Source organism: Cygnus olor, chromosome 11 (genome assembly GCF_009769625.2).
Source record: "Cygnus olor isolate bCygOlo1 chromosome 11, bCygOlo1.pri.v2, whole genome shotgun sequence".
Classification (NCBI taxonomy): Eukaryota; Metazoa; Chordata; class Aves; order Anseriformes; family Anatidae; genus Cygnus; species Cygnus olor.
In genome coordinates this window covers 8,243,726-8,256,172 of record NC_049179.1, presented here as the reverse complement: position 1 = coordinate 8,256,172, position 12,447 = coordinate 8,243,726, and the positions used below count along the sequence as shown (strand labels likewise).

Below are 12,447 nucleotides of genomic sequence, written 5' to 3'. Positions count from 1 at the left end.
TACAGAGGTACTTGAGCAGACGGAGGCAGAGGAAGGACTAGGCTGCCAAACTTAAAGCTTTAAAATAGATACTTTTCAAGCAACGGGTGCTTCTTTTTTTGTGTGTGAATGTGGCATAGTATTTCTTAAGTAGCCTTCCAGGGCTAGTGGGGCTGAAGAGGGGAGCATGCAGAGGGAAAGTCAGCTGGTTTTGCAGCTGAAGGTATCCTTTGTGTTGAAGTAGCAACTCATGGGAATTTACTGTACCTGTGCGTTTCTCACCTGGGCCAGGTGAGAGCAGGGGCATTGGAGCCATCTGCCTGCCCATAGTCTCCTGCCTGGTTTGGCTGGGCTGATGACCCAGGTGTGTGCTTTGCCATCTTAGCTGGATCATTCTCCTGCCCGCCAGAGTTCCTGCAGCCTTAAGGACAGAGCCAGCAGCCCCCAGGGTGTCACCGACGGCTGGCCTCAAGCAGGCCCCAGGATTAGCCCCTCAGGCCTCATGCTCCTGCGAAGGGCTCTCAGAAAGCATGGTAGGGCCTCAGAGCATGGTTAGAGAAGGTCTTTATTGAGTTAATATCCTGGGCTGTCATAACCTGGGTTTTGTTTCCTGTACTGTAGAGCTGTTAGCGGAGGCTAGTGTTCGCAAATGGGGTAACTGAAATAAAACAAGTACCTTTTGGGGGAAAATATTGCAGGGGAAGCCTTACTGGAATACTCGCAAGTCTCTGCTTGTGAGTTGGTGAGCGGGCAGCAGCAGGGCTCTGTTGTAGGTACTTTGCTGCATAAAGGATGTGGTCCTTCTTTATAGCGAGTCACAGGATACAAAAGAGCTGTGAAGAAAGAATGTTTCTGTGGTCTTAAGAACACAGGATTTGTGAACTCGCATCTTTGAGTTACTGCCATTAGATATATGGTACCGAGCCATTAATTTTGTTTGATGAGTATGTTCAGTGGAGGGAGTAAAGCACATGAGAAACATGAACTGTGGTTACCTGGGAATGGCAGATAAGCCTATGAAATAAATGTTGGGTTAGAGCTGTCCTGAGGACTCCTGTTGCCTCGAATCAGAGTTCATATTGCAGCATTTAGGTAGAAAGGCCATTATCGGAGTGCTGTGGCTTAAACCCATTTGGTGTCAGGCTCATTTTATGAGCTGTCGTGGTTTTGATTTTTTCCATCATTTATGGAATCTCCCCATCCTGCTGTACATTCGGATGTGGACACCCACTTACTTTGCTGGAAACTGTCACAGATGTTTACGGAATGATTTACCTGTATGAAAGAGCTGAAATCAAGGAAGGCATTTTATGGACTGTCGTGTTGGGATTTAGATCACATTTGTCTACTGTGCGTTTTTCTACTGTGCGACACAGTAAATCGCATAGCCCCCTGTAAGTACAGGGGCCGCTGGCATCATTTGATCATATGTGTTTTAAATGCTACCCCATGTATTTTTGTAATATTACGGCTTAAATAGTGCAGATAATCTGCAGTAGTAATTTTTTTCCTAGGTTCTTATTTTGAACAAGGAAGGATAGCCCCGATGTCCCTATGAGCAAGGAACGGACTTTTTAATCACTGTTATGAACACGTGGCTCAGTTTTGGAGACTTTTCTTGATGGTGGGTTTTGGAGGTGTTTGGTATTTTTGTTTGCCTTTTTTTTTTTGAGGTGGAAAGGAAAAGCACTTTAAGTGCTGCGATCCACTGTCCTCTGCATCTGGTGGCTAGGAGAGAAGTTAGCCCATGTTTTGTAGATGAGACCTGTCTATGTAATTCTGACCCTAGATGTAAATCACTATAAATTCACATGGTGCTTTCCTGTTGCTTGCAGACCATCGTTGCTATTAACAAGGACCCAGAAGCTCCAATTTTTCAAGTGGCAGACTACGGACTGGTGGCAGACTTGTTTCAGGTAAGGATAAACTTGGAAACGTGTGGGATAACTCATTCAGATATGTAATGGTATCTTAAATAGATAATATAATCTACTAAATTTCAAAGATATTTGTGGCAGGGTGTTTGCTCTGGGTTTAGTTAAAGAGTTGGCTTTATGACTTCATTATTTTCAGTCTCAGAATTCAGTCCTTGCCAGGATAATTTTGGGGGGGTGGGTTTCACAGTCAGCCTGCCCCTATTCTGGTACTCGGACCATGTGCCATTCTGAGAAATAACTGCACATAGGTACTTAGATGTGTTTTTAAGCTTCAGAAAGTATGAACATGCAGAGTTAGCAGTGTCTTTAGACTGCAGCAGTTCTCCCTTTCGCCTGGGCTCGCTGCCTTACTGCAGCTTGTGACGAACTGGCAGTTTTCTCCTGGAAAACTGAGCTGTGGAGTAGACCATGTCCAAGTGCCTTATGGCTCACAGGTGGGTGCCTGTGCGCACGGCCATGTGTGTGACTGGCATGAGCTGGTAGTGGCTCTGTGGAGAGGCATGGACAGAAACTCTGCCAGCACTTAATGCCATTCCTGAACTGATGCCCGCTGGCTCAACAGTGAGAATGGGCCTTTTTGTAAGCCAGAGACAAAGTCACATTCTGAAGAAACACCATGTAGACAATTTCCTTAATAAATTTTGTACGAATGCATTATTTCCACCTAATGGAAATGTAGCGCTCTTAAATAATTAAGAGGCTCTATTCAGCAGGAGGGAAGCGGGAAGTGCTGTGAGCTGGGGTGACCCACAGCCCGTGGAGTTGTGTGTTACGCATTGGAGCAGGAGGGCAGGGGGTGCCCTTGGGGGAGGGGGGGTTGGGTGCTTCACAGGGAGACTTTGGGGGGACAGAGGGGAGAGCAGGTGCTACCCTGGCACTGGTGTTTGCAGGCAGTGCCTGAGATGACGGAGCTCCTGAAGAAGAAGTAAGCAACACTGCTGGCCCCCGCACTGCGTTTTGGGGGGTAATAAAAAAAAAAAAGAAGAAAAAAATAGTACTGGAAAGCGCTGGTGTCAGCATATGTTTTTGCTGGGCAGTGTGGGTTGCTGAGACAGGTGGTAAGAAGGAATAATAACAAATAAAGGATTGTAGGGGAATGAGGGCCTGTCGCTGTGCTTTTTGTTGTTTTTTTTCTGTGTGTGGTGGGTGATGGGATGGGACAGCAGGTGGTGAGTGGGGGGTGGGTATTGAAGAGAGACGACAGGAAAGCGAAGAAAGGAGAGGTACGGGAAAGAAGGAAGGATGGATAAAATAGGAAGGGAAGGTAGGAACAAGGGAGGCACCAGTGTTTGTCAGTGTTTATTGCCATCCTTACTCCCTTCCAGCTATGCTCAGCCCCCTGGCAGGGAGGATAGTGAGCTAGGAGGCCAGGCTGGGCCTAGATTGGCTGCTTTCTCTGTCCTGCCCCCTGGGCCCTGTGGCTCTGAAGCAGGGGAAGGTCTGTGCACCTTGGGGCTGGACCCAGGCTGAGGGCAGGACAGGGCTGCAGTCTGTTCTCCCCCCAACCAAGCACAGAGTGTCCGTCTGGGCTGAAGAGGGCTGGAAGGTCCACTGTGCCCAAGGAACACCGTAGGTCTGGGCTGGCCCAGATATGGAGGTGGGTGGGCTGGTTGTGTCCTGTGGGCACCAGTGGGGAGGTGCTGGCCTGGCCCAGGGCTGGCACCTATTCCAGGAGCTGGTCTGGGTTGCCTCCAATACTGGTGCCTTGCCTGCGGCAGCCTGATGACTCAGCATTGTGAGTGTGCCTGCACAGTGAGTGTGCCCCCACAGTTCTCCTTATGCCTTGGGGACCTTGTCCTGCGGCGGCTCGGGGGGCCTTAGTGCCCTGTACTTCTCATCAATCACTGGGGCCCCCTGTGGACAGTCGATGAGCGGTTTGAGCTGGAAGACATCAAGGCTGTCCTGGTTCCTGCGGTTGTAGATGGTGAGCCGGTGGCCCAGGTTGGGGCTGGCCCTTGCTGAGTCTCCTGGGCTGGGCAGCTTCAGGTTGACAGGGTCCAGACTCCTCTGAGCCAGGCAGGCCTCTTCTGACAGGGAAGAGAGCAGCTCCTGCACCATGGCTTGTGCCACCTGCTGCTCGGTGCACAGGTGGTCAGCCTGCAGGCTGGTGCCAGCCTCCGCAGCATCCTCACAGGTCATGCTGCACTCTGGGGAGGAGCCCAGGGTCTGGCTGCTCTCGCTGCACGGCTGGGTACCGGAGCTGATGGTGGAGCGGGACGCGCTGCCTGATGTGATGCTGGCAGATGTCCCGGTGCTGTTCAGCCGCAGCGGCACCTCCACTGTGAACACGTCGGAAGAGATGTTGGGGTGATGGACATCGATGGCGGCGGTGGTAACAACACAGACAGCTGCTGTGGGAATGCCGCTGTCTGCAGGAATGGTAAGCATAAACTGTGTTACCAGAGGTATAAAAATATGTCTGTACATACAGAGTCAGAGGCTCATTTTGTTTCCATGGGTTACACATGACAAATTACAAACATTTAGGCTTAAGGTTAAGGTTCTTACAGACCCCAGAGGCACATGCTTCAAGAACTTGGGCCCACTTCTTTTACAAATCCCTTTACCTGTGCTTCTGAAACGCCACAGCCATACGCCCCTTTTAAGAGCTACCACAAGCACTGACTCGAGAGCAACAACGGGGTGGGTCGCTTCTGGGAGCCTTTGCTGTGCACACCCTTTGTAAGAGCCACAAGGTGAGGGGGCCCTGGGAACGGCCCCACACGCGGAACTTTAAAAACACAAACGTGAGGTCGCTGCCAGCACACGCACGGACACGCAGGCACGCGGCCGGCCCCGCGCGCCCTTTACAAACTCTCCCGTGCTCGTGCCCCTTTTAAGCCCACCCGTTGCTCCCGCCCCTTTGTAGCGTCCCGGTCAGCCCGTTTCCCCTTCTAACGAACCACTTTTTGTCGTGCCTCTTTTAAGAACGTCACGCGCCCCAGGCCCTTCTTTGCTGGAGTTACCCTTTTAAGAAGCCAATGGTCGTGCCCCGTGTAAGACGTGCATTTGGCATCGCGCCTTTTAAGACCGCCACACGGCCCCGCGGCTTTTAAGAACTCCGTTCGTTACCGTTGCCCGTTTAAGACCCTACAGCGCCTTGCCCCGCTTACGACCACCTTACTCCCGTTCCCCTTTTAAGACCCCCACCGCCCCACCCCACCCCCCCCGGCCGCCTCACGCCTATGCCCCTTTAAGCGCTCCCGTGCCGCGCCGTAACCCCCCCCCCCCCCCCCCCCCCCCCCCCCCCCAGCCTGACAGGCGTCCTGTCGGGGCCCCGCTATGCAAAGGCCGGCCTCCAGTCATGGAGCACGGGTGCCACCGAGGGCTCCCTACCCCTGGCTTTACACTTCCTGAAAGGTTTCTTTCCCAGCACAGGGCTAGGCTGAGCTACCCCCGCCCCGCCCTTTCTGCTTGTTTGTCCTGTCCCCGCTTTTCACTCTCGGGTGCATTTGCACCTCTCTGGAGGCCAAACAACCTGGCTAGCCGGGGTCCTGGCCTGTATCTTCAAACTACTGCAAGTGACGTGATGCAAAGGTGAGCTCCCTCATCCCTTGGAAAGTTACTGCTTTGGAACAGGCTTTCACGGAGAAACCCAACAGATCATAGAACCATAGAATATCCCGAGTTAGAAGGGGCCCATAAGGAGCATCAAGTCCAACTCCTGGTGCCACACAGGTGTACCCGAAATTTCAGACCACGTGACTAAGTGCACAGTCCAATCTCTTCTTAAATTCAGGCAGGCTTGGTGCAGTGACTACTTCCCTGGGGCGCCTGTTCCAGTGTGCGACCACCCTTTCGGTGAAGAACCTCTTCCTGATGTCCAGCCTAAACCTCCCCTGCCTCAGCTTGACACCGTTCCTGTGGGTCCTATCACTAGTGATTAAGGAGAATAGGTCAGCGCCTGCCTCTCCACTCCCCCTCACGAGGAAGTTGTAGACCGCAATGAGGTCCCCACTCAGCCTCCTCTTCTCCAGGCTGAACAAGCTGCCAAGTGACTTCAGCCGCCCCTCATGTGTCTTCCCCTCTAGGCCCTTCACCATCTTCGTCGCCCTCCTCTGGACACTCTCCAACAGTTTTACATCCTTTTTGTACTGTGGTGCCCAGAACTGCGCACAGTACTCGAGGTGAGGCCGCACCAGCGCAGAGTAGAGCGGGACAATCTCTTCCCTCAACTGACTAGCGATGCTGTGCTTGATGCACCCCAGGATGCGGTTGGCCCTCCTGGCTGCCAGGGCACACTGCTGGCTCATATTAAGCTTGCTGTCAACCACAACCCCCAGATGCATGGTTGGATTTCATTTCTGCGACAGAGCTACATCGTCATTCAGTCTCGCTGGGCTTACAGCACACAATAGGATGCAAAAATTCAGTTTACATTTGCATTTTCAAGCAAAACTTACCACTGCTAGGTTCATTGTAGTATCGACTGATGTAATTATTCATGTCATCTTCTGAAAAAAAAAAAAAAAAAGGAAAAAAAAAAAAGGCAGCATCTGATTAAATGGTTGAAATGGCAGACTGTGAAACACACTCCTCTGTGCTCCATGCCCAGAGCACCACCTGAGCTGTCTGCGTGTTGTTGGGCCCGCAGACCAGACCAGGTGTGATTTGGGATGCTGCCCCACACCCCACCAGCCCCAGGGGCTGACAGGAACCAACTCAAGCGGGGCTTTTCCTTTGGTACATTTCTTTCTTGGACCTCCCTGGGAATTGGACCTGCCTGATTAGCAGTGTGTGGTGCGCTCTAAAAGCATTCTCTCCTTTTAAGTGCTGCCTCTGATACCATGTTTCAGAAAACCGTGCTCATCATCCCTTTGAGCCAGATTCCCTTCGTTCCCCTGGGGTCCTGCGGCTACAGCCCTGCCTTTTCACAGCACACTGCGGTTTGCAGGTGAAGGAAACAGATGTTTTCTGGGGAACGCGTTCTCCATGCAACAAGACCCAAACCACTAAGCACTCTGTACCTGAAATAGCTGCACTCATAAGAAGGCAATCTAACCTGACACTGAAAGGAAACATGGTCATTTTCCTGGTTTCATTGGCTCTTAAAAGCTTTTTTGGCCCTTGTTGATCTTTAAATGCCTGCAGTCAGAGGTGTGCTTTGTGCTAATGTCTGCGTTTGACAAAGAGGCCTCAGAGTAGCTCAAGGCAATGCCGCTGGATTAGGAGTACATTGCAAGGCTTTTCAGCTATCTGCTACTAAAATACACTTCACTTCTATGATACATAATTCATGCTCTAAATGCTACCAAACTTGCCAGCCTGTAGAGATACCGGTTCTTGCTCAGGCAGGGAACCTTCAGATCCATTCAGAAAACAACTGCATATGTGTATTTTTTGGTAATGTATTTTCATCATATTTAACTCACTGTCTACTTCTAAGCTTTACCCTTTGGCCTGGCCACGTGTGTGACCACTTGCACGCACGACCGGCACAGCTGCCTGCTTTCAGGTCATGTCATTGTGTGATGGCCTATTAACCTCATCGCTCCCTAGGTGATTTTATGTATGTGTACATTTCTCTCTATGTATATATGTAAATAGTATCTACAAACATGTGTCTGTGTGTATAAAATATATATTTTTTTTTACCTTGAGTAGTTTCTCATGAATAAAAAGCAATAAAGAGCATTGGAATAACAACAGCAGGATAAATATTTCAACAACAGATTAAGTTTCTGAATAATTACATTAAAGCAAACTGACAATGGACAAACTTATCTTAGCCATGTGGGGGGTCTCAGCTATTTGGGGTATCACAGGCTATAAACAATTCCCGTTATCTCTGACTATATCCTTCATTACTGAAAGCAAGGAGCTTAAAAAGACAAAGACACACTGAGCAGGAAAGTTTTTCAAGGCATAAGCTATAGGACCAACCTATTGCCCCCTGAACACTTCTAGATGTAGGAACTGCAACAGGAACTAGCCAGTAACACCACCACAATGTGACCTGGCAAGAAACGGACACAGCCTTACTGTGCCACTGGGGTGCAGTAAGAAAAGAAGACAGAAGGGACATAAAGGAGGAAGAATGCACGCATTTCTGAGAGCACACTGGTGGTCCACAGGGGAAAATTCCCCGGTGAAGCTGTAACCTTCCCAGGGAGTTTTCCCCTGCAAATTGCCATGCACTGGAATTTCAGCTTGCTCTGACCTTGGTCATCTGAACATGTAACCAAATTCTCAGCCGGACGTTAATTCCTCTCCTCCTCGGCAGTCCAAGTGTAGCTCACTGCTCACCTGTATGTCCATTTATAAAGGCACATGCATGCTCCCTAGGCTGTGCTGTGCCTAGTTCACCTTTCTGGTCTTGCGTAAGATGACCTGAGCAGAATTTTTTTCCACTCTGCTTTGCTGGCCCCAAAAGGTGTCTCCACTTTTCCCTCTAGCGACATGGGAAGTTTGTGCCAATAGGAAATATGAGCAGCCAGCTGGCACCTTGTACAAGACTTTTGTATGAAGGCAGATTGCCTCATTGGTGCAAGCTGCAGCGCTCACATGACTTCCATTCACACAGGCTCTGAAGAAGCTGGATGGATGCCTGAGCACGTGAGATAATCCACCACAAGAGGAACTGTCAAAGTTGGCTTGCACAGAAAACAGAGCAACAGATTCAACCTGGTTCTAACTAAGAAATGAACCTGAGATGAAAGTCACTGTCTGCAAGGAAAATCCAAGACATGGAACAGGATCCATTGTTAGCAGATATTTCTGGGACAGAAAACCAAAATCCTTAACTGACAAGGTATTGGGTTGGTTTGGCCCTTGGTTTAGCAGATCGTGCTGCAAGAGCACTGTGAGTTCAGTTGAACAGGGCTGAGACCCAAGACATCTGCATGGCCATGGCTGATGGCTTTGGGCATGGGATGGCCTGGGGGACCTCTCGACGCTTTTTCTTTTCTCTGTAAATATGGATCGGCAGATCCATATCTGAGCTGGCTTGTGACAGGCAGCTTGGAGCAAACACAGGAGCCTGGGTCTGCCTCTGCAAAACAGCTTTGTTTGTTGCAGCTAGAAAACCGTAATTTGACAAAGAATATGGATACTGATGAAACAAGAACTTTCAGGGTAAACACCAGGGTAAGATGAGAATAATTTAAGGAAAAGGATTCAAGAACAAAATATTATAAACTGGCAATGAGTAAGTGTAGCCCAGGAACTGGGAAAAGGCTTCTAATAATTTTATGAAAGTGAGTTGCTGGACCAGTGCTATAATAGCATCATAAGGGGAAATAGCTCGCTGCCTTTACGTGGAGGACAATCCATTTACAAAAGGGATCATTATGGAAAGGATTGCATGCTTGGACAGTGGAAAGTGTTCCCGTTCTGTGTTCCTTTACCTGTCAGCATTGTCTTCACACCTCCACACATCAGTGATGGGAGACAGCTTCAACCTCACACACGTGACTGGTCTCTACTTTGGGAAGTGATAAAGAGTTTCTACCCCGCCCCTTTGGTGAGTATGAAATTCAAGAGCCTCGCTTCACTAACTACACACACATTTACTTAACCGTTACTTAAGGTATAATTCCTGTATTTCTGTCCAGATATCAGTGCAGAGAACCCAAAAGCCTAAAACCGGCACCTATGGGAGAAGCCAAAACCAACCTCCTGCAAGGATTCACGGTGTTTAGCGGCCAAGTGGAGTGCACATAAGATATAACCACTCCCAGGTGAAGGCTTCAGAGTAGATACATTTCAACATTTGAAAAAAACTTTTTTATCTATTGCTCTGCAGTAACAGGGCTCTCTTCAGATCACTAATGGACGATCACCAAAGGAACTGGCTTAAGAGTTGAAAAAACAGAAGTGTTAAACCAGCTCAGACTGCCTCGCAAGCAACAACTGTCAAAACGCTTTCCGGTGCCCCAATTTGCCTTCCCAGACAGCTTATCAATAATCTGACAGGGAGCCCTTTGAAGCTCCAGATTTTTTCATATTCTACTGCCAATATCCCACTTCCTTCGCTTGCAGAACGCTGAGTACCTATGGGGAGAGCAAGCTTTACTTTTCTCTAAGCAAGAACATAAATTGCAGCAGTTCCACAAAGAAAACCACTTACCGATAACCCCATAAACATGGAAATTCACCTCCGAATAGCTACAATAACCCTCCTGCAATGGGAACTAACAGAGTCGGGGATCCAGTTCTTGCTCAAATGAGTATAAAGCTGGCACATTAATTTTAAACTACTGCAGAACTTCAAGAATTGCGATGATATATGTAAGAAAATGAGGAATTTCCTCTAGAGACTGTAATTTATATATTATGGGAGAGATTACAGAATAATAAATTTTGGAAGGAAGTATTAATGGCTATATGGTGTGTGGTGAACCTGGAATTCCCTGGAGCCTGGAGGTTTGTATACTAAATAGTAAAAATGATTTGTGCAGGAGCAGAAAATGTTAGATGTCATTCTGGCCATGACCAGTTTCATACTGCATGAGGCAAAAATTCATCAAGAAAAAGTCCTTCATCATTTAGAGAAGAACAGAGGCCACACAAGTACAGAGCAGAGCGGGATGATCCCTTCCCTCGACCAGCTGGCAATGCCGTGCCTGATACACCACAAGACACGGTTGGCCCTTTTGGTTCCCAGGGCACACTGCTGGCTCATGCTCATCTTGCTGTTGACCAAGACCCCAGATCCCTTTCTGCGGGGCTGCTCCCCAGCCTCTCATCCCCCAGTCTGAACATACAGCCAGGATTATCCCATCCCATGTGCAGAATCCAGCACTTGCTCTTGGTAAATTTTATACCAGTTGGTAATCGCCCAGCCCTCTAGTCTACCAAGATCTCTCTGCAAGGCCTCTCTACCCCTGAGGGAGTCAACAGCTCCTAATATAGTATCACCCACCCACAAACTTACTTAGCACGCATTCAAGTCCTGTGTCTAGATCATTTAGAACAATTGTGAAAACTGGCCTTAGCATTAAGTCCTGTGGGACCCCGCTGGTGACTGGCTGCCAAAACTAGACTGGAACTCTTGCCTCTCCCAGTCTCACACCAGCAATGAGGGTACTTCATCACAATGAGAAAGAGATCCACACAAGGAAAAGCTGCGCAGTAATATGTACCGAAAGCTTCCAAACAAGCTAGTACGTACAGCACTCTCCTGGTGCAGGCCACAGTGCGTCTGCACAATTCCCTGAGGTGCTGCGCATACCACGTGATGCTGGGGTTACTTGACTTGCTTTATTGAACGCTGCACTAAATGGTTCCACAAAATCCGGTATAAATACCGGAGTACAAGCTACAGCTACAGCCCCTGAGGAGCTTCAGCTTATGCACTGTCCCATAAAACTCCTAGGTAGGGAAATGAGCAAAAAGACTGAATGCTCTTTTATTCCATAACCCGTCCACGATGAAGCATTCTGTGCTCAATGTTTCCATTGTTCAATGCAGACAGGGGAAATGAGATTAGCCTGAGATGGAATATCCCGTTTTCTCTTGCCATATGTTCTCTAGCCAACTAAAGCTTGCTGGTTTGGCAGAACCCAGGGCTCTCCAAAGATGGTGATTTTTTTGAAGGCTGACAAAGCTTTTGGCACAAACACATGCATTCCATGCCATACCCTGCCCTCAGGTGTTGTATGTAGGGCTCGTGTTCTGCCAGAGCGTAAGAGAAGGGACCCCCCAGAGCCTGTTTTGCTGGCTTGTGGCTTTGAATTGTAGCTTTTCTTTTAACAGTATTAGCAACCTGGTCCCTTATTTCTCCTCAAACTAGTCACTGTAATAGGCAATTACAGATGATTTTCAAAGCTCACAAATGTAGCACAAAGGGTGATTAACTGCAGTCATCACTCTAGAGTCTTTAAGGAGGAAAAACACAGCTAAGAGAAAGTGGACGCAAAACAATTCCTAATGCGGTCTGATAAGAGAGAGTAGTAACTGGCAATATATAACCTTTAACCCAAAAAGTCAGGGGTGAAAACACTGGTGGCTTACACTTCCACGCAGAACAAGCGGTGTGGAAAGCCCTGAAGACAGCACAGCCAGGATAACGACAGCACATGAGAAGCAGGAGGTGCAGAAATGACCTAGAGGAAATGTCTCGATAGCCTCTGTTCTGCAGAGCCACGTCTGATGAGCACCTCACTGGTCTGATGGGAGATCCTACACCAACCAGATAAACCCATCCCATGCTGTGTAAACGGGGGCCCCTTCAGCTGAGGACATGCTCCTCTTCCACCAGGTGTACCCCATGCAAAAATCATGCAAAATCCATGCTGACTGTTGACTGCCTCAGTTGACTGCTATCTGGATTGTGAACTACAGCACTGAACATTATTGCTTGGCTTGTGGTTTCTCATGCAATCTGCACTTGGGCCCCCTTTCAGTACTCCACCACGATGGATACTACCACAGATGGTATAAGGCCTTGCTATAAGGCCCTAGGAAATTTCTTTTGTTCAACTCCTGCCTCACTCAACATAAAGGACAACTTTAAAACATTCAATGACCTAAATTTAGCTTCTGAAGAAAAGCACTCAAAATGATGTATCCACGAAGGCTTTGTATGCAA

General features: G+C 48.6%; 2 protein-coding genes across 5 annotated transcripts in view; one reads left to right on the top strand and one right to left on the bottom strand.

Moving 5' to 3' along the window:
• Positions 1–3,013, top strand: part of ETFA (electron transfer flavoprotein subunit alpha) — a 32,315-nt gene extending 29,302 nt beyond the window's left edge. For both annotated transcript variants that reach the window (XM_040570699.1, XM_040570698.1), the window contains exons 11-12: positions 1,815–1,895; positions 2,807–3,013. In XM_040570699.1, the coding sequence (XP_040426633.1) occupies positions 1,815–1,895; positions 2,807–2,845 (120 nt within the window). In that variant the 3' untranslated portion in view covers positions 2,846–3,013. The remainder of the gene's footprint in view (positions 1–1,814; positions 1,896–2,806) is intronic.
• A 115-nt stretch (positions 3,014–3,128) lies between these two features.
• The window catches only part of TMEM266 (transmembrane protein 266), a 78,937-nt gene continuing 69,618 nt past the window's right edge, over positions 3,129–12,447 (bottom strand). For all 3 annotated transcript variants that reach the window (XM_040570696.1, XM_040570697.1, XM_040570695.1), the window contains exons 12-13: positions 6,320–6,370; positions 3,129–4,285 (exon numbers count right to left, since the gene is read on the bottom strand). In XM_040570696.1, coding sequence (XP_040426630.1) covers positions 3,693–4,285; positions 6,320–6,370 — 644 coding nt within the window. In that variant the 3' untranslated portion in view covers positions 3,129–3,692. The remainder of the gene's footprint in view (positions 4,286–6,319; positions 6,371–12,447) is intronic.